The sequence below is a fragment of the Mustelus asterias genome, chromosome 20 (genome assembly GCF_964213995.1).
Source record: "Mustelus asterias chromosome 20, sMusAst1.hap1.1, whole genome shotgun sequence".
Taxonomy (NCBI): Eukaryota; Metazoa; Chordata; class Chondrichthyes; order Carcharhiniformes; family Triakidae; genus Mustelus; species Mustelus asterias.
The window spans coordinates 80,391,639-80,418,145 of record NC_135820.1 but is presented as its reverse complement, the minus strand read 5'-3'; the positions used below and the strand labels follow the sequence as shown (position 1 = coordinate 80,418,145).

At 46.6% G+C, this 26,507-nt stretch overlaps 1 protein-coding gene across 3 annotated transcripts in view; it reads left to right on the top strand.

Annotated features, from left to right (window-relative positions):
- Positions 1-26,507, top strand: part of tox2 (TOX high mobility group box family member 2) — a 186,593-nt gene that overhangs the window by 150,921 nt on the left and 9,165 nt on the right. For 2 of the 3 annotated variants that reach the window (XM_078236951.1, XM_078236952.1), the window contains exons 4-5: positions 2,566-2,817; positions 10,847-11,074. In XM_078236951.1, the coding sequence (XP_078093077.1) occupies positions 2,566-2,817; positions 10,847-11,074 (480 nt within the window). The remainder of the gene's footprint in view (positions 1-2,565; positions 2,818-10,846; positions 11,075-26,507) is intronic. The other variant, XM_078236953.1, reaches the window with a different exon arrangement.

Genomic DNA, 26,507 nt, shown 5'->3' with positions numbered 1-26,507 from the left:
GATCCCACTGAATGAATGTTGCCTCTGCTGGAAAACCCACCACAGGGTGAGGGTGGGGGTGGGGGGGAGAGAATCCCAGACTCAGTGTTCTCCTCACAACCTGCTTTCCCACCTACCTTTGTATTGTCAGCAAATGTGGCTACGATACAGTGTTCGCTTTATTCCGGTCATTATTATTGATTGTAAATAGCTGAGGTCCCAGCACTGATCCGTGTGGTGCTCCACTAGTTACAGTTTCTAAATCTGAAAATGACCCATTTTTCCCAACTCTCTGTTTCCTGTCAGTTAGCCAATCTTCTATCTGTGCTAATGTATTGCCCCCAACACCGTGAGCAGTAGTCATCATCTTTTGCAGTAACCTTCTATGTGGCATCTTATCGAAAATACAAATACACAATATCCACTGGTTCCCCTTTATCCCCCCTGCTTGCTATATCCTCAAAGAACTCTAATAAATTTGCTAAACTCATTAAGCAATGTTGGCTTTGCCCCTTTACTTTGAATCTTGGACGAGTCAATACACAAATCCTCTTCCTAATAATTCATTGTATCATCTCCACCAATCCCAAAGCTAATGGTACTTCCTATTATGAAGAGGGGAAGAGACTTTGCTGCTGCTTTACAACTGAGTTAACAAGATAAAACCAGGAGGCGTTTGTGTTCAGTGAAACCGTGGTGAAGGAGATGGAGGGATTATACTGGAGGAATCTGCAGAACCATCAATTTGTTAATCAGTTCTCTGTTGAGGATATTATGGGTGGCACGGTGGTTAGCACTGCTGCCTCACAGCGACAGGGAGCCAGGTTCGATTCCCGGCTTGGGTGACTGTCTGTGCGGAGTCTGCACGTTCTCCCCGTGTCTGCGTGGGTTTCCCCCGGGTGCTCCGGTTTCCTCCCACAGTCCGAAAGACGTGCTGGTGAGGTGCATGCAAAATTCTCCCTCAGTGTACCCGAACAGATGCCGAGGGGAATTTCACAGTAACCTAATTGCAGTGTTAATGTAAGCCTTACTTGTGACTAATAAGTAAATTTTATTATGCAAGCCCAAGTCACATCGAACCAAACAAGGTTACATCAGTCTCAGCTGCTTTGAGTTGTGAATTCAGAAAGGTGGGTTAATCAGACTACAGATTGATGGTGCCAATCAGAAGGATACATTGCACTGAGTTGAGTTGGCAGAGAGCAGGGTATCAATGGAAAGAGATTGCATTGGTGATGTTTAAGGCTTTGATCAGACCCCAACCTGATGGGTCCTGTGTTCAGTTCCATTCACCTAATCAGAGGACAGGTATTATCAGCCTCAGGAACTGAGAGGGCCCAGGCTCTGCGGGGGAATATAACAGTCAGAAAACTACAGTCAGTAAAGAGATGGTAAGACATGTTCAGCTTGCACACTGGGAAAGAGGAGACTTCGAGGTGCCGTCCACACAGTTTACAAGGTTAAGGAGGGAGTTGGTGAAATTAATCCAGGAGATTGTTTACCCATGGTAAAGGTCTCAACACCAGCATCATTCCGGGCAAAAGGTAGAGGATGTGAAAGCTGCGTTTGTATGTAAGGTTATCGAGCAAGGTCAGTGAAGCAGACAATGAAAATCTGTCAACGACTTATATTTATATAATGGCTTTAAAATATCTGAAGGAGCTCCTTAGGGACATTAGAAAGTAAAACCTGTCACATCAGGCAATGTTAGAATAGATGAACAAATGCTTGGTCAATGCAGTGGATTTTAAGGAGTGTCTGAAAGGAGGAAAGAAGGGAATAGGGAAGGAATTCCCAAGTACTGGGCCTCAGCAGCTGAAGGCATGTACACCACAAACAATGGAATCGTTACAATAAAGGATGATCAAGAGGACAAAATTAGGTGGGGGCAGAAATCTCAGAGGGTTACGAGGCTGCTGTCAATGTATTCAGTGTGAGAAAGGAAATAAAGAAATGGTGAACAGACCGAGAGCTGTGGGTTCGATCTCCGAAAAGTGAAATATTCAGTTGGTTTAATGTTTCCAGACATTTAAAAAAACAAAAATGACCAGTTTATTATTTACGACTGGGTGAGTTAAGTGGGTTTGAGATTCAATTCCTGCTCCCGTGAGATGTTAATTCAATGTTTTTCTCTTGAGGATCTCCCAATTGCAGACATGTGGGCCAGAATCCTACCACCGTTCAACCCAGCGGGATTTTCCCATCCCGCTGCAGTGAATGCCGTCAGATTCTCCAAGTTCGCTGCAGCGGGAGCGTGGCGTGAACGGCCGGTAAGATTGCACCTGTTGATTCATAATGTGATGACAAAGTGATCCCGCCCGGAGACTTATTCAAACCCGCTGCCACTGCAGTCTAAAAGCTCAAGATATTATCTTAGTTTTAACATCCTCAGACCCAAAATGGAATTGCGACCCCTCACCTTTCACCTACCTAGTGACCCGGCCTCACACAACCAATCATCATTCGGAGGATCAATATAGCAGGGAGTTTTTTTAACTAAGGTTATTTTTTCTGGAAAATGTTACGGAAATTAGTTCCTCGCCCATGCAACTAATGTGCTGTTAAAAATTCGTCTTTCTCCACCAGATGCATGGGATGGGTCATCCAGAGGCTCCTCAGTACGATGCAGGACCTCAACACCCATTGGTCAGTCGCTCAGGAATAATGGCGCCTAGTCACATGCCTGCCATTAGCCATTCACAACTGAATGCTCAGGTCAGCCTGAATGTGGGTAGAAGTGTTCTGACTCACGGCTCTCCCTCGCCCCCTGGAAGCAAGTCGGCCACCCCCTCGCCCTCAAGCTCAGCGCATGAAGAGGAGGCTGATCACCTGTCCAAGGTACAATTGAATGTTTCCTTCTACCTGCCTCGCATGAGTTCCTTTGTTCCAAAACCACTGGGGATAACTGTCCGGCAAAGAGCTGAACATCACAGTGTTGAGGATGTGCCCAGAAAGGGGCAAAAGTGCACTGTCGCTCAGCAATCTGCTTCAGTCATTCGTGAGTCCTTTATAAACATTGAAAGTGTAGAATGTAAATCTCTTAATTCAGCTATGAAAATGCTTTAACTATTCCAAATACAGTAGGGACATAATTCCTTGACTAGGACAGATGAGACTAAAATCATATAGTGGATTGACCAGTGTCTAAAAGAAAAAAGATCTTTACTTTTTAGTGTGAATTTTATGTTCAGTAAATGCCAGAAGTTAATACCATGGATTGGAACAGTTTCCATTTTGAGTATTTGGTAGCAAGCACTCCCCCAGACTAGCTTTTCAGAAACAAAAACAGAACTGGAAAATCTCAGCAGGCCTGACAGCCTCTATGAAGTTGGCTCTGTTCTCTTCCCACAAACCTGCTGAGATTTTCCAGCACTTTCTGTTTTTGTTTCAGATTCCAGCATCCGCAGTATTTTGGTTTTAGCTTTTTGGAGACTTTGATTCAGCACGAGGGTCTTAGCTAGCAGGTCGGAGCTGAGGGTGGGTATCTGCTGCTGTGTTAGTCACTCACACTTGGCTTTGGACCTTCCAATGAAAATGATCCCAGTCTCTCCTCTCAATGTTGCTCCGGTCTGAGTGGATACTTGGACTAATGGCTCTGACACACACCTTGCAGGAATTTTCTATTGATGGGAATTCTGACAAGAGAGTTAATGCGGGAAGGGGCTCAATGAAGGAGAGAGGGAATGGGGAAGGGAGAGAGAAGTTAGTTTCTTTCAGTTAAAAGGGTTGTGCCTCCTTCGTCCCAGTAATTCGCTAATTGCTATTCCTCAGAGAGAATCTTACAATCTAGAAAAATAATTCCCACAAATGGCAAATCGAGTTACTCTCAATAATATTCGGTCAATGTCCCTTCCATTTTAGCGAGCATATTTGTGTTTCCAAAGCATTAGAAAGTGTAAAAGAATTTCCATAGGACACTGCTCCCACACCCCACTGGAATATCAATATCTTACCCTGAAGATTTCAATCTCCCTTTCCCTATTTTGTGACTCTCTTTCTCTTGTACAAAGCAGGCTCTGTGTAACTCCGTGTTTTACCAAAGCTGTTCCAGTTGTCAGTTTTCCTGAATCCCGGATTCTTGCCGAGCTTTCTTGTGTGTTGTCAGGCAGATGGTGTAATTTTCCATGTGAGATTGCCAGGGATAGCATTGAACCTACAACAACTTGCATTTATATAGCATCTTTGAGAATCATAAAATCACCCAAGGTGGTTCACAGGAGCCTTACCGGACAAAACCTGAGACCGAGCCGCATAAGGAGATATTAAGATGGGACTTTGTCAAAGAGGTCAATCTTAAGGTGCATGTGTAATGAGGAGGGAGAGGTAGAGAGGTGGAGAGGTTTAGAGAGAGCTTTCCAGAGACTAGGACCTATGCAGCTGAAGGCACATCACCAACTGGACTCTGCCCATTCAAATTAGGAACTGTTCCGAGACTACCCAAAGATACAGGTGTGTGTTTTGGGTGTCATCATTTTTGAACATTTTCCACTTCTGTTCCAGGATCCCTTCCAAACTTTAACATCCATCTGTCTCTCACTCTCTCTTTCTCTTTCTTTCTCTCACTCTCTCTTTCTCGTGCTTTCTTTCTCCCTCTCTCAGTTTCCTCTCTTTCTCGCTCTCTCTTTCTTGCTCTCTCTATCTGCTTCTCTCTTTCTCGCTCTCTCTTTCTCCCCATCTCTGTCTCCTCGCTTTCTCGCTCTCTCTTTCTCGCTCTGTCTTTCTTGCTCTCTCTTTCTCTCTTTCTCAGATCCTCACCTGTTGTGTCTTTTATTTTAAGCATTTGTTTTCGCTAGTTCATATTTATTTTTGTTTTATTCTGATGAAAAGCTTTGTCCCTTGTCTCCTTCAGTATTTCTCCCGACAGGGAACATCTTTCATCTCAACACAGCACCATGTTTTATATTTCCTTAGCTTTTTAGTCAGGTGAGTGACTGAAAAGACAGTTGTGAAACAGTTTGTAAGTAAAATACACAGAGCAGCTGTCAAACTGTCCCAGTGATCTAACTGGTGAGAATTTAAAAGAACTGTTTAAGAAAAGCAAATTATTTCATTCTTCCCAGCATGTCCTTCTATTTATTCGCCTCATCTTAAATCCATCTGTTCACCTCAACCACTCCCTGTAGTAGTGAGCTCCGCATTCTCTGGGGAAAACAGCTTTTCCTGAATTCCCGATGAGATTTATTGTGACTATCTTATAGTGATGGCTCTCATCCTCATCTACAAGTATCTTCTATACGTGTGACTTATCAAAACTCTTCCATAATCTCACAAACCTCGATCCGGTCACCCCACAGTATTCTCTGGTCGGAAGAAAGAACTCCAGCCTGTGCAGCCTGATAGGTATAACCTTGCATTTAACTAAATCTTTTGTACCATTTCTGGTACCTCTTGGCGGGACTCTCTGGCCATTCACGCCAGCTGGGATTCTCCAGTCCCGCTGCAGCGAAAAGAGATTGGCTGAGTGCCAAATTCTCCGTCCTCACTGGCAGCAGTGGCAGGGCGTGAACGGCCAGAGAATTCTGGCCCTGATATCCTTTTAATAATGTAGAAACAGTGCTGGGACGCAGTATGGTCTGGCCCCTCGCCGTCGTTTTACAGGTTGTCGGTATTGAGTCAGCAGTAAGTGGTTAGTGATGGTGTGAATGTGGATCAGAAACTCATCTCAGAGTGGAATGTGACGCCAAGTTTACGGACATTCTGGTTTAGTCTCAGACTGTTGTCAAGGCGAGGGATAGGTTTGGTAACCAAGCAATGCATGGAACATAGAACAGAACAGCACAGTACAGGCCCTTCGGCCCTCGATGTTGTGCCGAGCTTAGTCCGAAACCAAGATCAAGCTATCCCACTCCCTATCATCCTGGTGTGCTCCATGTGCCTATCCAATAACCGCTTAAATGTTCCTAAAGTGTCTGACTCCACTATCACTGCAGGCAGTCCATTCCACACCCCAACCACTCTCTGAGTAAAGAACCTACCTCGGACATCCCTCTTATATCTCCCACCATGAACCTTATAGTTATACCCCCTAGTAATAGCTACATTCACCCGAGGAAATAGTCTCTGAACGTCCACTCTATCTATTCCCCTCATCATCTTATAAACCTCTATTAAGTCGCCTCTCATCCTCCTCCTCTCTAAAGAGAGAAGCCCTAGCTCCCTCAACCTTTCCCCATAAGACCTACCCTCCAAACCAGGCAGCATCCTGGTAAATCTCCTCTGCACTCTCTCCAATGCTTCCATATCCTTCTTATAGTGAGGTGACCAGAACTGCACACAATATTCCAAATGTGGTCTCACCAAGGTCCTGTACAGTTGCAGCATAACCCCACGGATCCTAAACTCAAACCCCCTGTTAATAAACGCTAACACACCATAGCCTTCTTCATGGCTCTATCCACTTGAGTGGCAACCTTCAGAGATCTGTGGATATGAACCCCAAGATCTCTCTGTTCCTCCACATTCCTCAGAACCCTGCCATTGACCCTGTAATCCGCATTCAAATTTGTCCTACCAAAATGAATCACCTCGCACTTATCAGGGTTAAACTCCATCTGCCATTTTTCGGCCCAGCTCTGCATCCTATCAATGTCTCTTTGCAGCCTACAACAGCCCTCCACCTCATCCACTACTCCACCAATCTTGGTGTCATCAGCAAATTTACTGACCCACCCTTCAGCCCCCTCCTCCAAGTCATTGATAAAAATCACAAATAGCAGAGGACCCAACACTGATCCCTGTGGTACACCGCTGGTAACTGGTCTCCAGTCTGAAAATTTTCCATCCACCACCACCCTCTGTCTTCTATGAGATAGCCAGTTACTTATCCAATTGGCCAAATCTCCCTCTATCCCACACCCCCTTACTTTCTTCATGAGCCAACCAAACGCCTTACTAAAATCCATGTATACGACATCAAGTGCCCTACCTTCATCAACACACTTAGTTACCTCCTCAAAGAAGTCAATCAAATTTGTGAGGCACGACTTACCCTTCACGAATCCATGTTGATTATCCCGGATTAAGTGCAGTTCAGAATGGGGACTGAAGACGATGGCTGGAATGTCACCACCATTCACGCCAGCGGGATTTTCCCATCCTGCTGCAGAGATCCGGCCTCGCTGCAGCGGGAGCGTGGATGCGAACGGCCGATAAGATCACACCCAATGGCTTCCGTCTTCCCAATATCCAATTGAAGGAAATTTCTGCTGATCCAATGCCGGATGTCAGAGGAGTAGTGTGAGAGTTTAGCAAGCGGGGGTGGGAGAGGAGAGGAAGGAGCAGTGCTGAGGTGGACCTCACCAGCTGAGGGGTTGTCAGCATATATGTGAAAAGGAGCTTTGTTCCTGGATGATGTCGCTGGAAGGCAGAATGTGGATGAGAAATGAGGAAGGCAAGGACAGATCTTTGGGAGAAACCAGAGGACAATGAAGAGAAGCCATTGCAGATGATTGTCTTACTGTCAATGGTTAAAACAGAATGGAGGCAGGTGAGTGCCGTGAGGCGGCAGTGGAGAGGGTGTGGGAGGAGGACAGAGTGGTCACTGTGTCAAAGACTACACACAGCTCAAGAAGGACGAGGAGAGAAAGGTCTCTCTTGTCACAGTCACATAGCGTGTCATTTCTGTTTCGGTGCTATGGCCTTGGGGAGGAAATCTGATCCTGACATGGTTTCCGGAAAGCTGGGCAAGGGTTTTGGAGGTGACAGCATATTCCAGATCTTTGGAGAGAAAAGGGAGGTTGGAGATGGGACGGTAGTTTGCGAGACTGGTGGGGTCAAGGCTTGATTTGTTTTGAGGTGCTGACACCAGGTTGAAAGGAGGGAGGGGCATCACTTGAAGAGGGAATCGTTAATATTGTCGGACACGAGGGGAAGTTGAGGATCAGCAATTTAGTGGGAATAGGATCAGAAAACAGGAAGTGGATCCCATGGACAAAGTGAACTCAGAGAAGGCATGAGGTGTGGTGTGCCTCAGGGGTCAGTGCTGGGACCATAACCTTTCACAATATACATTAACAATTTGGAAGAAGGAACTGAAGGCACTGTTGCTAAGTTTGCAGCTGATACAAAAATATGTAGAGGGACAGGTAGTATTGAGGAAGCAGGGGGGCTGCAGAAGGACTTGGACAGGTTAGAAGAAGTGGCAGATGAATACAATGTGGAAAAGTGTGAGGTTATGCAGTTTGGAAGGAGGAATGAAGACATAGACTATTTCCTAAATGGGGAAATGCTTCGGAAATCAGAAACACAAAGGGACTTGGGAGTCCTTGTTCAAGATTCTCTTAAGGTTAACGTGCAGGTTCAGTCGGCAGTTAGGAAGGCAAATGCAATGTTAGCATTCATGTCAAGAGGGCTAGAATACAAGAGCAGGGATGTACTTCTGAGGCTGTATAAGGCTCTGGTCAGACTCCATTTGGAGTATTGTGAGCAGTTTTGGGCTCCGTATCTAAGGAAAGATGTGCTGGCCTTCAAAAAGGTCCAGAGGAGGTTCACAAGAATGATTCCTGGAATGAAGAGCTTGTCACATGAGGAGCAGTTGAGGACTCTGGGTCTGTACTCATTGGAGGTTAGAAGGATGAGGGGCGATCTTATTGAAACTTACAGGATACTGTGAGGCCTGGATAGAGTGGATGTGGAGAGGATGTTTCCACTAGTAGGAAAAACTAGAACCAGAAGGCATAACCTCAGGCTGAAGGGACGATCCTTTAAAACAGAGATGAGGAGGAATTTCTTCAGTCAGAGAGTGGTGAATCTGTGGAACTCTTTGCCGCAGAAGGCTGTGGAGGCCGGGTCATTGAGTGTCTTTAAGACAAAGATAGATAGGTTCTTGATTAATAAGGGGATCAGGGGTTATGGGGAAAAAGCAGGAGAATTGGGATGAGAAAAATATCAGCCATGATTGAATGGCGGAGCAGACTCAATGGGCCGAGTGGCCTAATTCTGCCCCTGTGTCTTATGGTCTTATGAGGTGAGAAACTACAGGGAGATGTGAGTTGAGGACCAAGGACAGAAGAGGAGAATTTGGCCTGGTGGAAAGGAAGACTGGGGCATGGGACGTGATTGGATGGTCTCAATCTCGATGACAAAGAAATCCAGGAATTCCTCACGTTTGTCGGTGAGGATGGAGAGACTGGGGAGAGAGGTTAAAGTGATCATTTACATTCGAGGAAAGAAGCTGGTAGTTTGAGAAGACAAGTCTTTTATTGGTCCAGACAGATCTGGAGGTGGATGGCTAAACCAGGTGTCCATCATAGTTGTTCAAGCCGGTATCCCTTGATCAACACAGGAGCAGAATTAGGCCACTCGGCCCATTGAGTCTGCTCCGCCATTCAATCATGACTGATATTTTTCTCATTCCCATTCTCCTGCTTTTTCCCCATAACCCCTGATCCCCTTATTAATCAAGAACCTATCTATCTTTGTCTTAAAGACACTCAATGACCTGGCCTCCACAGCCTTCTGCGGCAAAGAGTTCCACAGATTCACAGAGTGAAGGGGAGGGCTGTACCTGGGGGAACAGCCAGAGTGAGAGATAGCAATGGTTTTATTGGGGAATAGGGCATCAAAGGTGATGGCGAGGGGGTAACTGTACAAATCAGTCGCTGCAGAAAAGATTCGGGCAAATGGGATCAGGATAGTGGCATTTTGAAAGTGCGGTTTGTAAGTGAATTGGGAAATAGGTTTTTCCAGGGACAGATACAGACAGAAGTGGGATTGGGCTCTGAACAGGGGGTTTGGGTGGTGAGCAGAGATTTCCCTGTCTGTGATTAATACAGTGAGAGATAGCATGGCCAAAGGGGGAGGTTGTGGGTACAAGCTGGCGCTTTACATGGAAGGATAGATGAAAGAAGGATAACAGGCCAGTGAACTCAATGGGAAAAGAGCAGGAGAAATTAAACAGCAGTTTGAAAGATGGGCTGAATATCCTCCTTGTGCGCTGCTGAGTTTCTGTTCAGTTACTGGGCTCAGCAGGATGGGAAATGAGACCCAGAGGAAAGTTAGCATCAATGTGACATGTTAGCAGCCTAAGGGGATCCACATGTTGTATGTTCTTCACACATAAACATGTCTGGACAGTTTGGAAAGATCCATCTTTCTGAGCAAGTAGCCAGCTGGTGTTTCTAACCCTCCAGGACTGGCCTGGAGTCACCTGCAGTCCCCAGATACTGCGACCAGCAAAAACTCAGGAGAGAAATCACAGGGACAGTGAAAACAAAATGCTTTCTTTTCATTTTCTCAAACACTTTTGTTTACGAATTATTAAAAATATTAGAGATCAGAAAAAACACACGCTCACAAATCATCCAATCAGAGAACGAAGAGTCACATTTACTCCAATGGGTATAGGCAGACAGGACACTGTTTGGCTGGACATGTTTTGATTTGATTTATTATTGTCACATGTATTAGTATACAGTGAAAAGTATTGTTTCTTGTGCGTTATACAAAGCATACCATTCATAGAGAAGGAAAGGGGAGAGTGCAGAATGTAGTGTTACAGTCATAGCTAGGGTGTAGAGAAAGATCAACTTAATGCGAGGTAAGTCCATTCAAAAGTCTGACAGCAGCAGGGAAGAAGCTGTTCTTGAGTCAGTTGGTACATGACCTCAGACTTTTGTATCTTTCCCGACAGAAAGTTAACCAATGTCAGTTAATTAATGGGGGTCGCGCAGTTAGCAGCAGGAGGTCATGTGATGAGACCTCTCGATAGACATCCAACCAGAATTGACGACCCTGAGTGAATCCATTCAATAGGCAACAAGGATAGGTCAACATTATGAAGCTGGTTATGTCGGCTAACAGTTACAGGGACTGTCTGTGCAGTGTCACAGCTCAAGATACCAGAATTCACCGACTCTTTACCTTACAGATTAGCGGAGAGAAAAGACCATCAGTGGACATGGGCAAGAAGACAAAGACACAAAAGAAGAAGAAGAAGAAAGACCCAAACGAGCCGCAGAAACCAGTCTCCGCCTACGCTCTGTTCTTTCGAGATACACAAGCTGCAATCAAAGGACAAAATCCCAACGCCACCTTCGGAGATGTTTCCAAAATCGTGGCCTCGATGTGGGATGGCCTGGGAGAGGAGCAGAAACAGGTAAAGAGAGAAACACGACACGTTTCAGCTTCTAGTTTGGATACATTTTATTGTAGATACCAAGGATTGTCTTTGATTTACTGAATTTATTGAAATTAACCAGAAAATGTGTGCAAAACAGGAAATAATAAATGGAAAGTGACTGACAGCAAGAAAGGGAGAGTGTTAATTCACACTCCCGTGTGGGTACAGCCTGAGTCACTCAGTTAACTCCAAAGCCCTGGGTTCAGGTCCCGCTGCAGGACTGCAGCGCTGGCTGTGAAAGCTCAATCTGCTCAAAGCAGATTGTTAATCAGTCTGAAAACAAAATGCTTCCAGTGCTCCATGCCATTCTCTCAAGTGTGAAGATACACAAACTAAATGTGCTTAGTCTCTGGTACAATAAGCTGTCTCTTGTGCCCTGTCGTAAAGACAAATGCCAGGAGTTTTCTGTGCTTGAAGCTTTTAGATACGGGAAGTGCATCTACAGATTAACTCATTTTCTTCTTATTATGTTAAATTGATACATTATCTGGGCATGTGAACTGGAGTGAGATGCTGCATCAGGTGTTGAAGAATGTAGAGGGCTGGTTGAGTAGTGTGGCCTGAGATAACTGAGGGTCAGTGAGCGCAGTGCCGAGAGTTCCGTGATCCAATGTTTGAGTGTAATTTAAAGAGGATTTAATTACAAAGTAATGGGCATGAACTTCAATTGGATGAGGAGCAACAGACGCATGCGAGGGATTGGAGGAGACGTCAATGTGTTTCCTACCATAAACCTGTCAGAGGATTCATTCCACCACAGGAGGGTAAGTACAATCTCACTCCCGGAGCTTGCAGGGCAGCTGGGCACAGGACTGGAAATCATTCCCTCCGGTTAAAACAAAAGCAAGAACTTGGATTTAAATATAGAATCTTGTCACATTCCCAAAGCAGTTCACAGCAAGTGAGTGACCTTTGCAGTGTGAGCACCGAGACAAGCATTGCGGCCAACTGCCCCCACAGACAGCAAACGCAGGACTGATGGGCCATTGTACACATTCACTTTGTAGTTTTGCTGGAGGAAGATGTGTTGATCAGGAAATAACTATTTGTATTGATGCAACACCTTCCAATCTGCTAACTGGAGCGGTGAAAGGCAACGCCTGGCACTGAGCCGACTGACGGTGATATTAGAGCAGAAAGCAAACGCTGAGGTCGAGGTCAGTTATAAGGAGCATCATAAAGAGAAAAGTGAGATAGTGAGAGGCTGCGGGAGGGATTTCCAGATCTTACATCCAGGCAGCTGAAGGGACGGCTGCTAATGGTGGACAGATTCGAATCACAGATGCTCAAGAGACCAGAATTAGATAAACGCATATTTCGTAGAATCATACAGTACAGACAAGGCCCTTTGGCCCATCGAGTCTGCACCAATACTGAGAAACACTTGACCTCATACTTAATCCCTTTTACCAGCACTTGGTCCATGGGCTTGAATGTAATGACATGCCAAGTGCTCATCCAGTGCTCCTTATCCACCCTGTCCATGTCCCTCATAATCTGGTACACCTCGATCAGGTTGCCCCTCAGTCTTCTCTGCTCCAACAAAAACAATCCAAGCCTATCCAACCTGTCTTCATAACTTAAATGTTCCATTCCAGGCAGCATCCTGGTGAATCTCCTCTGCACCCCCTCCAGTGCAAGCACGTCCTTCTGATAATGTGGCGACCGGAACTGCACACAGTGCTCGAGCTGTGGCCTCATCCAATCTGCTGCTATTCCTTAACTGTCAGGTTGTTGGAAAGGCTACATCTATCTCATGGGGGCCACAGCATGGAACTGCACATCTGTCTGTGTGAACCAGCTTCAATATACCCAATGATGAGCAGCCTATTGTCAAGCAATTGCCTTGAAGCAATTTAGATTCAGATTCCTTCCTGCTGGAGCTTATTGACTCAATCACACACGTAAAAATCCAATACATAGTAAATAGATTAATTTTCTGATTGGATACCAGGCACATGTTTGGCATGAATGATGAGGTCTCTTATTAACTTACCAGATAGATCGGTGCAAAAATAGCCTTCCTAGTGCTACTGCCTGGGTGGGGTATTAGGCCTCACTATCAATTTTGGATTTGCCCCTATAGATAGATATCGGAGTGTTTATCTAACCCTAGGGAAGCGTTATGTATGGCTGGCTACATTGTCCATTGCCACTTGGTGACTGCACGTGTTTAGACAGGGTAGGTTTGCACAGTCACGCAGCACACATTTCATTCCGGTTTTCTCCTGCTCTCTCACTAAGGAGTCATGTTCGTCCTGGGAGACTTTCCTAATGTCCTCATTTCCTAGTTTTTATTTGTGTCTGTTGCCGAGTGATTCGAATCATGCTCAGGAATACGGGAACAGCAATTTCCCTGTCCTTACATTAGTTTCAAGGACATCTGTCCTGGAAATTACACTCTGAGGCTTTTTAACCCTTTGGAGTCTGCCTGGTACTTTCAGCCACCCTCCTTATCAGTTAGTATAGGTGGCGAAAGTGTGATACTGAATGACACCTAAGGGGTGGGTTCGATCCTGGCACTAGCTGTAGTAGCTCGTGGAAGTCTGCCCCCTTGCCTGCCCCATCCTTGATGTGGAGCGGTGTCTCAAACCATAGGGCCAATTGTCTCTGTGTAACGGACGGTCTGGCTCTTGCGAGTTACCCAAAGGGATCAGACAGCCTTTCCCCACAAACTATTCAATTCAACAAAACAATCCAGTGAGACTTTTGCCCATTAACTGGTGCAGCATTAACTTAGGTGCAGAATTGCTCTCAAAAGTAAAGGATCCAATTTGATTCCCAAAGTTATTGGGAAACGTTCCACTGGGAGATGAGGACAATCCTCACTCAGCTGTTGGGATCCGGAATGGTCTGTCTGAAAAGTGAGGAAAGATGATTCCTAAAGAATTTGGAAAGGGAGTTGGGCAAGCTGGGCGGATAAGCAAATTTCAGTGTCCGGAGAAGGAGCAGGGATGTAGGACAAGGAACAACTGTTCTAAGAGCCAACATAGACATGATAGGCTGAATGGCCTCTTTCTATGCTTTTGTTTCTTTGGGCTGGGTTCTACAGTGTGCTGTGACCCCTGCACCCCCAGCTAACAGCCAGTGGGAACCCAGCCAGGGGTAGATCACCTGCCACACTGTGATTTAACAGTTAATTGGCCATTAATTGGCACTGGATACTGAAAGGCAATGGGCCCTGATAACATTCCGGCAATAGTACTGAAGACTTGTGCTCCAGAACTTGCCGCTCCCCTGGCCAAGCTCTTCCAGTACAGTTACAACACTGGCATCTACCCAAAGATTGCCCAGGTATGTCCTGTACACAAAAAGCAGGACAGATCCAACCCGGCCAATTACTGCCCAATCAGTCTACTCTCGATCATCAGTAAAGTGATGGAAGGGGTCATCGACAGTGCAATCAAGCAGCACCTGCTCAGTGACGCCCAGTTTGGGTTTCGTCAGGGTCACTCAGCTCCTGACCTCATTACAGCCTTGGTTCAAACATGGACAAAAGAGCTGAATTCCAGAGGTGAGGTGAGAGTGGCAGCCCTTGACATCAAGGCCGCATTCGACCGAGTGTGGCATCAAGGAGCCCTCGCGAAACTGGAATCAATGGGTATCAGGGGGCAAATTCTCCGCTGGTTGGAGTCATACCTGGTACATAGGAAGATGGTTGTGGTTGTGGAGGGTCAGTCATCTCAGCTCCAGGACATCTTTGCAGGGGTCCCTCTGGGTAGTGTCCTAGGCCCAACAATCTCCAGCTGTTTCATCAATGACCATCCCTCCATCGTAAGGTCAGAAGTGGGGATGTTCGCCGATGATTGCACAATTTTCAGCACCATTCGCGTGGTAGGTCATGTTTGACCAATCTATTAGAGTTTTTCGAGGAGGTTACCAGGAAAGTGGATGAAGGGAAGGCGGTGGATGTTGTCTACCTGGATTTCAGCAAGGCCTTTGACAAGGTCCCTCATGGGAGGTTAGTTAGGAAGGTTCAGTCGCTAGGTATACATGGGGAGGTAGTAAATAGGATAAGACACTGGCTCAATGGAAGAAGCCAGAGAGTGGTTGTGGAGGATTGCTTCTCTGAGTGGAGGCCTGTGACTAGTGGTGTGCACAGTAAAAAGTTTAACAACACCAGGTTAAAGTCCAACAGGTTTATTTGGTAGCAAAAGCCACACAAGCTTTCGGAGCTGCAAGCCCCTTCTTCAGGTGAGTGGGAATTCTGTTCACAAACAGAGCATATAAAGACACAGACTTAATTTACATGAATAATGGTTGGAATGCGAATACTTACAACTAATCAAGTCTTTAAGAAACAAAACAATGTGAGTGGAGAAAGCATCAAGACAGGCTAAAAAGATGTGTATTGTCTCCAGACAAGACAGCCAGTGAAACTCTGTGGGGGTTACAAATAGTGTGCCATGAACCCAATATCCCGGTTGAGGCCGTCCTCGTGTGTGCGGAACTTGGCTATCAGTTTCTGCTCAGCGACTCTGCGCCGTCGTGTGTCGTGAAGGCCGCCTTGGAGAACGCTTACCCGAATATCAGAGGCCGAATGCCCGTGACCGCTGAAGTGCTCCCCAACAGGAAGAGAACAGTCTTGCCTGGTGATTGTCGAGCGGTGTTCATTCATCCGTTGTCGCAGCGTCTGCATAGTTTCCCCAATGCAGGCCTTTTGGCCCTTCTTGTCAGTGCCGAACCATTTTATGCCTAGTCCCACTGACCTGCACTTGGACCATATCCCTCCACACCCCTCTCATCCATGAACCCGTCCAAGTTTTTCTTAAATGTTAAAAGTGAGCCCGCATTTACCACTTTATCCGGCAGCTCATTCCACACTCCCACCTCTCTCTACGTGAAGAAGCCCCCCCTAATATTCCCTTTAAACTTTTCTCCTTTCACCCTTAACCCATGCCCTCTGGTTTTTTTCTCCCCTAGCCTCAGCGGAAAAAGCCTGCTTGCATTCACTCTATCTATACCCATCAAAATCTTATACACCTCTCTCAAATCTCCCCTCAATCTTCTACGCTCCAGGGAATAAAGTCCCAACCTATTCAATCTCTCTCTGTAACTCAGCTTCTCAAGTCCCGGCAACATCCTTGTGAACCTTCTCTGCACTCTTTCAATCTTATTTACATCCTTCCTGTAACTAGGTGACAAAAACTGTACACAATACTCCAAATTCGGCCTCACCAATGCCTTATATAACCTTACTATAACACATGAATGAATTTAATTTAAAAATTATTAAACTGGAGAAGGGATTTCCACCTATTAGGGATTAGAAGTTCTCATCTCTGAGAGCTGCCAGCCAATCAGACTCACCTGAACTCACCTGAAGAAGGGGCTTAGAGCTTCGAAAGCTTGTGTGGCTTTTGCTCCCAAATAAACCTGTTGGACTTTAACCTGGTGTTGTTAAACTTCTTACTGAGCCAATCAGATTGGCAGCTGCGTTGTCCTGGGAACACCTGGCAGGGGCAGGGGCCATTGCTAAGGGTCCAGGAATTCCCCAGTAGAGTCATCCCAGGAGGCAGGCAAGCTGAGGGGGTGGGGGAGGCTGGCAGGTCCCAGGATGGTGTGAGGAAGGTGGGTGCCGGGTTTAAGAGACCAGGAGGGGGGGGTAAAGGGATATGCGAGGGGTGACTCTGATGGGCACAGGAGACCCACCATGGAGAGCACATGTCCATCATCTCATATCGATAGAAGGATGCTGGCAAGGTGATGAATGCTTCCTCCCTCAGATTGATTAGCCGAGATTTTGATCAAAATGACCACCTTGAACGAAACTCTCTGGTGTCTCCTGTGTGAGCTCCGGGTCCTTGTTGTGTGACGCAGCCGCTCAGGCTCCGTGCTAGCACACTGAATGACAGATTGTTGTGGCCTGTGGGTTTGATCTACTGTGTGACTGCTTCACAGCTTCCCACTCTCTCAGCTCTGAAGCAATGTGCGTTCTCTCGCTGCTGTATCACCAGGTATTTAAACCAGGGAGCAAACTACATCCTGAATGGCTTGTGTATGTCTGGAAATTAACCCTTTGAGAGTTCAATCCAACATCATAACGATAAATTAAATCAAAACCCCTCAGGCAGAATTGATAAGTTCCATATGGTGCATCAGATGGACTTGTTGACAATTGGTATTTATTTTGATAACATTGAATAAAGTGCAGAGGGAGAGAAATAGGTTAAAAGACAAGAAGATCCTCTCAGCTTTGGCTTGTCTCCTGCTCTCCACCCTCTCCAGACCCATCCTTTCTCTGGAACTCTGTTCAGCTTTACAGCTCTGAGCTATCTGCCCTCCTCTCATCCTGCCCTCTTGTACACCCTGATTTTAATCACTATTAGTCACTGTTGGTGCGTGCCCTCAGGTAGCTTGGCATGAACTTGGTCATTCTCCTGTGTGAGTTGGTCACCTTTTTGGAACAGCAGAACCAACAGACAGAGACTTTCTGAGCTGATGAATAACCACATTCTTACTGTACCCCGCAGACTCTTCCTTCTCCAGAAAATCCATGTAACATTTACACTCTCCTTGTCTTTGCCATGTGGCTTACTCCATGTGGTAATAATCCTCTGTGCGGACTCCCTTCTTCCGAATGTTTAGTCTGTGTCCCACATTTCCAAACTCTGTGACCAGTTTCCCCAACTCCCTTCACAACTCAATTACCACAAAGGGTCCCCTGGACTCGAAACGTCAGCTCTTTTCTCTCCTTACAGATGCTGCCAGACCCGCTGAGATTTTCCAGCATTTTCTCTTCTGGTTTCAGATTCCGGCATCCGCAGTAATTTGCTTTTAACCACAAATAAAAACTGATTTACTTTTCCCTTCATAGGAACGAGAGTGGGTGGGGACCCTCATGGCTGATCTCTATCTTCATTCTACTTCTGTGTCTTGGTTTTATAATCCTTAATAGGATTTCCTAACAAAAATGGATCAATCACAGTTTCCAAATTGCTTTGATCTTCAGTTTTTGTCGGGAATTCCGGATCTCCACTGCCTTCTCCATGAAGAAATGATTCCTGGGATCAGAAAATTCCCTAATGGTCTCGTTCCAGCTTTCAGATTCTGCCCCCTTGTCCTCCAGGAAAAGTAGTTTTTCTATCAAATGTCTTAATCATCATAAACACCTCGATTGGATCATCCTTATCCTTCTAAACACCAAAGAGTTCAGAATCTGACTGGGCAACACTGATCCTCATCATTTAACCCTTTAATTCAGGCACGGGACCACAATGACAGTTAATGAGGGAAGTTAAGCTCCAAGCAAAGGCTGTGGGGAAGCATTATCGTTCCCGGTTTAGGGTCTACAGTGGGTATGTTTTAAGTTTCAGTGATGCCAGTCACTCCCGTCAATTAATCACTCATTCTTTGTGTAGAAGGAGCAGTGCTCCGAAAGTTTGTGATTCCAAATAAACCTGTTAGACTTTAACCTGGTGTTGCCAGAGTTCTCTTTGTGTACAGTGTGGGCTGACAGTCCAGTCTTAGACAATACTTTAACTCAGTGGTTGATTGGGTTCCTTGTATAAAATGGGACTCCAGACCAGATGAACAGCCTACACCGAGCTTCTCTTTGAGCAGAGTCTCAATCTATTGTCACATTGCAGTATTCGGAACAATGAGTGCTGCGTCCACCATTCAGATATCAGTGTTTTACGTAAGCATGGATTCAGCTTCCGGTATTCTGGCGAACGTTACTGCCCCATCACCAGCCCAGTGCTGTGCCATCTGACCTGATACCATCCCAATTCCCCCTCACGCTCTCGCTCAGGGTGAACCCAGCCTCACTGTCCTTCTCCAGCCTGGGCTGACTATCAAATTCCACACCCAGACTAATGCTGTAGAATCTTGCTGCAGGAAATGAGACCATTCAGCCCATTGCGCCAATGCTAGCTCTTTGAAAGAGCGATCCAATTAATCCCACTCCTCCTGCTCCTTCCCACAACCCTGGGAATGTTTTCCCTCGGGTATTTCTCCAATTGCTTTTTGAAAGTTACTTTGGATTTTGCCTCCATCCTTTCAGGCAGTGCATTCCGGATCAGAACACGTTGCTGGGCTAACCCCACCTCTGACTTTGTTATCAATTACCTTCAATCTGGATCCCTCTGGTTACCAACCTTCCTGCCAATAGATTTCTCCTTATTTACTCCAATCAAAATTGTTTATAATTTTTAACACTCTGTTAAACTTCCTCTTACCTTTCTTTGCTCGAAGGAAAATGATCGCAGCTTCTCCAGTTGCTATGCTAAAGTCCCTCACCCCTGGAACCACGCCAGTAAATCTCCTCTGCATTCTTTCCAAATCCTTGGCATCCTTTCAAAAGTCACTGAGGATGGTTACGCCCATTCCATCACATCATTGCATCCCTGCCTCATTCCAAAGCTGCAGAAATTCTCATCCATGTCTTGGTCACCTCAGAATTTCAGTCCTCCAATGGTTTCCTCGTTGACCTTTACATCTCTGTCTCACAAACAAAGCAAACTATTATCAAATCTGCTGCCTATACTCCTCCTTCCCCCATTCCTATTGGACTCTGCTGATTCCCCTTTTCCTACACATGGATTGCGGGTGGAGTTGGATCTTGACGGGTCAACCTGCAGTCCATATTTCTTTTACCCATTTGTGAGATGTGGGTGTCGCTGGCTGGACAGCTTTTATTGCCCATCCCTCGTTGCCCTTGGAAGGCAGTTGAGAGTCAGTCACATTGCTGTGGCTCTGGAGTCACATGTAGGCCAGACCGGGTAAGGATGGCAGCAAATTAGAGGAGTAAATTGGAAGGAGGTATTCTCGGGGAAATCTACTGAAGAGAGGTGGCAGTTTTTCAAGGAATGTCTGTCTAGACTTCTACAGGACAATGTTCCGAGCAGACAGGGAGGAGTTGGTAGGTTAAAGGAACCGTGGTGCACGAAAGCTGTGCGGGACCTAGTCGAGAAGAAAAGGAAAGCATACAAAAGGTTCAGAGAGCTTGGCGAAGATAGGGATCTAGATGAGTATACGGCTTGTAGGAAGGGACTAAAGAAGGAAATTAGGAGAGCCAGAAGGGGTCACGAGAAGGTCTTGGCAAGTAGAATTAAGGAAAACCCTAAGGCGTTCTATAAATATGTGAAGAGTAAAAGGATGAGACGTGAAGGAATAGGGCCTATAAAAGGTGAAGGCAGGAAAATCTGTACGGAACCAGTAGAAATGGCAGAGGTGCTTAATGAGTATTTTGCCTCGGTTTTCACAGAGGAGAAGGACATGGGTGGATGTACTGTGGGCTTGCAGTGGACTGAAAAGATTGAGTATGTGGACTTTAAGAAAGAGGTTGTGCTGGAATCTTTGAATGGCATCAAGATAGATAAGCCGCCGGGTCCGGATGGGATGTACCCCAGGTTACTGTGGGAGACGAGGGAAGAGATTGCAGAGCCTCTGGCGATGATCTTTGCGTTGTCGATGGAGACGGGAGAGGTGCCTGAGGATTGGAGGATTGCGGATGTGGTTCCTATTTTCAAGAAGGGGAATAGGGATAGCCCAGGAAATTACCGACCGGTGAGTCTAACCTCAGTGGTCGGTAAGCTGATGGAGAAGATCCTGAGGGACAAGATTTATGAGCATTTAGAGAGGTTTAGTATGCTCAAGAATACTCAACATGGCTTTGTCAAAGGCAGATCGTGCCTTACGAGCCTGGTGGAGTTCTTCGAAAATGTGACTAAACACATTGACGAAGGGAAAGCAGTAGATGTGGTTTATATGGATTTTAGCAAGGCGTTCGATAAGGTCCCCCATGCAAGGCTTCTAGAAAAAGTGAGAGGGCATGGGATCCAAGGGGCTGCTGCCCTGTGGATCCAGAACTGGCTTGCCCAAAGGAGGCAGAGAGTGGGTATAGATGGGTCTTTTTCTAAATGGGGGTCGGTCACCAGTGGTGTGCCCCAGGGATCTGTTCTGGGACCCTTGCTGTTTGTCATTTTCATAATTGACCTGGATGAGGAAGCGGAGGGATGGTTTGGTAAGTTTGCCGACGACACGAAGGTTGGTGGGGTTGTGGATAGTCTGGAGGGATGTCAGAAGTTACAGAGGGACATAGATAGGATGCAAGACTGGGCGGAGACGTGGCAGATGGACTTCAACCCAGATAAATGCGTAGTGGTCCATTTTGGCAGGTCAAATGGGATGAAGGAATACAATATAAAGGGAAAGACTCTTAGTACTGTAGAGGATCAGAAGGACCTTGGGGTCCGGGTCCACAGGACTCTAAAATCGGCCCCGTAGGTGGAGGAGGTGGTTAAGAAGGCGTATGGTGTGCTGGCCTTTATCAATCGAGGGATTACGTTTAGGAGTCCGGGGATAATGATGCAGCTATATAAGACCCTCGTCAGACCCCACTTGGAGTACTGTGCTCAGTTCTGGTCACCTCATTACAGGAAGGATGTGGAAAAGATTGAAAGGGTGCAGAGGCGATTTACAAGGATGTTGCCTGGATTGAGTGGCATGCCTTATGAGGAAAGGCTGAGGGAGCTCGGTCTTTTCTCTTTGGAGAGACGTCGGATGAGAGGAGACCTAATAGAGGTATATAAGATGTTGAGAGGCATAGATCGGGTGGACTCTCAGAGGCTTTTTCCCAGGGTGGAATGGCTGCTACGAGAGGACACAGGTTTAAGGTGCTGGGGGGTAGGTACAGGGGAAATGTTGGGGGGAAGTTTTTCACACAGAGGGTGGTGGGCGAGTGGAATCGGCTGCCGTCAGTGGTGGTGGAGGCAAACTCAATAGGGTCTTTTAAGAGACTCCTGGATGAGTACATGGGACTTAATAGGATGGAGGGTTATAGGTAGGCCTAAAAGGTAGGGATATGTTCGGCAAAACTTGTGGGGCCAAAGGGCCTGTTTTGTGCTGTAGTTTTTCTATGTTTCTATTTCCTTCCCTAAAGGACATTAGTGAACCAGATGGGTTTTTACGACAATCAACAATGGTTTCCTGGTCACCAGTGGATTCTTAATTCCAGATTTTTTAAAAATTGAATTCGAATTCCACCATCTGCCGTGGCGAGACTCAAACCCGGGTCTCCCATAACATTAGCTCAATTTCTGGATTAATAGTCTAGCGATAATACCACTCGGCCATCGCCTCCCCATTTCAGTTCCCATGTCCTCAGTCAACCCCCAACCTCCACCTGAGTTAGTATCGGGGCTTAATCAGCATCAAAGCAGCTCCTGCTCACTGGGGTCATTACAGCTCTGGGGTCATTGCTGCTTGTGAGCCCAGGCTTATCTTGTTGCCATCTACAAGCATCTGAGACAGAAAATCATTTTCTTTAACAGAGCTAAACAAAGGATTATAAATTTAAGCATAATTCGATGATTCCTGAGGCTGAGACAGTCTGAAAGAAGAGCAATAAAGAAGCATTGAAGGGTGTAGTTATATAATGCACTGGGTTCAATGGCACCCAATACAACAAGCAAGCTCTCTCCCATTAACTAGACATGCTGTGTAAGCACAGGGTGAAGCGACGCATGTTAAAACCCACCACAGCAGACAAAGTCATGTACCTTTTATTTCAGATCCAGAAACACTGTCTCTTTAATTAATATATCATAAAACAAGAACATTTCATTAAGTTCCAATTAGCAGGTAATTCAGTGGGGACTTTATCAGATCAGCTGATTGACCCAGCATATGTTTGGTTCAGCTGTGTTGTATCCTGTATTCGGTGACCCTTTGCTGGTTTATACTTCCTTGTGATGATATGCGTTGCTTCATTCTAATTAGAAACTGCCAGGCATGATAATTTATTGAAACATTCTGTCATTCTGAATCTCATTAGTTACGCTGTGCAATTTCGAAATTAAAACTTGACCAGTTTATGTCAGTTTTATGGGACTGAAGTTTAGTTCCTGCCAGGCTACAAGATGGGCAAAGTACCTGTTCACTATTCCTTACATCCGCTGTGTGTGTAAATGGATAGACCTTTCACCCACAAAGAATTCCGCAGTACACCGTGTGGTCCTCACAGTCCATGGAATCATTATTCATGCCAAGGCCCTGTCGACAATGGCCCATTATTCTCAAAATCCAGCAACACTTTTTATTCTCATGGTTCAATGACTGTTTAGGAAAATTAAATGCACCCATTGTGACAATCCTTCCAGCCAATCGCGTGGTGAAGCAAGGATCTGCCTCTGTCATATCATTTGATAGGATGAATTTATCAGCGTATGTGACAACCGGAACCTTGCTCCCGAACCATTTCCTTGCTTGTCTGAAGTGGAACGTTGCCTTGGGGCGGCACGGTGGCACAGTGGTTCGCACTACTGCCTCACAGCGCCAAGGATCTGGGTTCAATTCCCGGCTTGGGTCGCTGTCTATGTGGAGTTTGCACGTTCTCCCCATGTCTGCGTGGGTTTCCTCCGGGTGCTCCGGTTTCCTCCCACACTCCAAAGATGTGCAGGTTAGGTTGATTGGCCGTGCTAAATTGCCCCTTACTGTCAGGGGGACAAGGAGGGTAAATGCATGGGGTTGTGGGGATAGGGCCTGGGTGGGATTGTGGTCAATGCAGACTGGATGGGCCGAATGGCTTTCTTCTGCACTGTAGGGATTCTATGAATATGCTCGGAGTGATAGTTAGGATGGAGGTGAAGGCTTTGGAGGTCAAGGGTATAGAAAAGGTTTACAAGAATTCATCCATCGATGAGGGACTTTGAAAGATTGGGGAAGGTAGTGTTTTTCTCCTTGGAAAGGGGAGGACTTGGATAAGATGCTCTTTTGGAGAGACAGTGCAGACTAGATGGGCTGAATGCCCTCCTTCTTTGGAGAAGAGAAGGTTGAGAACAGATTTGATCGAGATGTTCAAAGCCTTGAGAGGTCTGGACAGAGCAGATCAGGAGAAACTGTTCCCATTGACCGAAAGTTCAAGGGCAGAATTTTATGTTCCCCCCAAGGTGGGTTCTGGGGTCGGGGGTGGGGGAGTTTAAAATTGCATGGACAAGATTCCACCCCCACCCCTGAAACCGCCTGCCCCAAAGCAGGATTCGGGTGGTAAACCCGCCCTTTCACCTATCGAGGCTCTTAGGTGGCGTGTGTCGAGTGGGAAGCAGGACACTGGCCAGGATGTTACCGGTTCACCCCACCTATCGATGGGCAGAGCGAGCCAGTAAAATCATGTGAGAGCTGAGATCAGGCCCAGGAAGATCAGGAACCGCATTTAAATACATTTCAATCTCATTGGCGGGTTTCCCCGCTGTACTGTCCATCCACATTGGGGTCTTCCCCCTCCCCCGTCGCCGGCATGATGTCACATCGGGGACATTTACAACAGGTTTTTAAAAAACGTGAACCAGGCGGAGGGAACTCACCAGGGGCACAGAGGTAAGCACAGCCCCCGGGTGGACAGGGCCATACCTGGGCAGTATCCCAGGTCACTGCCCCCGGCACCTCACCTTGGCACTGTGCTCTGACACCACCCCCTAGCACTGTCCTCAGCGCTGTCCCCTGGCACTGCCCCCAACACAAACCTCAACACTGCCCCCCAGAACTGCCCCCCACACTACCCTCAACACTGCCCCCCAGAACTGCCCCCTGGCACTGCTTTCAACACTGCCACCTGGCACCGCCCCCTGGCACTGCTCCCTGGCACTACCCTCAACACTGCCCCCCAGAACTGCCCCCAACACTACCCTCAACATTGTCCTCTGGCACTGTCCCGCAACACTGCCCCCTGGCACTGTCCCGCAACACTACCCTCTGGCACTGTCCCGCAACACTGCCCCCTGGCACTGTCCCGCAACACTGCCCCCTGGCACTGTCCCGCAACACTGCCCCCTGGCACTGTCCCGCAACACTACCCCCTGGCACTGTCCTCAACACTACCCCCTGGCACTGTCCTCAACACTACCCCCTGGCACTGTCCTCAACACTGCCCTTCAACATTGCCCCCCGGCACTACCCTCAATACTCAGTGTTAGTGCTTTAACCTTCCTGGAAGCAATCCAGGGCCTTCCCATTATCAGACACAGACACAACAGTGAACAGTTGGGTGGATTGGGAGAATTGAGGCGGTATCTTAGACAAGGAGGTTTCGGCTAAACGTTAGAGCCAGCATTTGCAAAAGTGAAATTAGCTTGGTTACTATTTTTGAATTTTCACAGGATGTGGGTGTCGCTGGCTGGGCCAACATTTATTGCCCATCCCTAAATGTCTTTGAAAAGATGGGGATGAGCTGCCTTCTTAAACCACTGCAGTCCATCTGGTGTAGATAAGGAGGGAGTTCTGAGATTTTGGCCCAGTGATAGTGAAGGAACGGAGATATATTTCCGAGTCAGGATGGTGGGCAGCTTAGAGGGGAATCTCCAGGAGGTGGTGTTCCCATGTGTCTGCTGCCTTTGTCCTTCTAGATGGTAGAGATTGTGAGTTTGCAAGGTGCTGTCGAAGGAGCCTTGGTGAGTTGCTCCTGACGTGCCCTCCTGCACTCTCAGTTCAACCAGGGTGATTCCCTGGCTTGGTGCTAATGGTGGAGTGGGGGATATGCTGGGCCATGAGGTTACAGATTATGGTTGAGTACAATTCTGCTGCTGATGGCCCACAGCACCTGATAAACTCTCAGTTTTCAGTTGCTCGATGGGTTTAGCGCAGAGGTATTGTCTCACAATTCTATAGACGGTGGCAGAGGTTTGGAATGCTATTCCACAAACGACAACTGATGTTAGATCAACTGATCATTTTAAATCTGAGATTGATAAATTATTATGAATCAAAGGTGTTAAGGAATATTAACAGTGGGTATATGGAATTAGGTCTCAGATTAGCCATGATCTCATTAGAATCTACAGTGCAGAAGGCGGCCATTTGGCCCATCAAGCCTGCATCGACAACAATCCCATCCAGGTCCCATCCCCGTAACCCCACATATTTACAGTCCTAATCCCCCTGACACTAAGGGGCAATTTAGCATGGCCAATCCACCTAACCCACACATCTTTAGACTATGGGAGGAATCCGGAGCACCCGGAGGGAACCTGTGCAGGCACGGGGAGAATGTGCAGACTCTGTACAGACAGTGATTGAACCCGGGTCCCTGGCGCAGCGAGGCAGCAGTGATAACCACTGTGCCACCGTGCCGAAGACAGAACAGGTTTGATGGGCAGCATGGCCTCCTCCTGTTCCTCTCTTCCTAAGTAAATAATGCAGTGTTAGTCCTGGTTCAGCCCCTCCCTCAGATAGACCAGGATTAGAGGGTCTTGGTTTTCTAGGTTATCTGACACCAGAGTTTCTTTATTTTTCGATATTCATTAATTCTGTTGCCAGATTCCAAAAAAGATTCTTCAAGGAGAGCACAGTTTCCTTTCGATATCAGAATAGTTTTCATTTGTTGCTTCTCCCCGTGACTGAGGTCTTTAACATAAAGTTTGAAAATCTGTGCTGCTGGGAGATTTATAATCCAATTCGAATGAGCAGAATA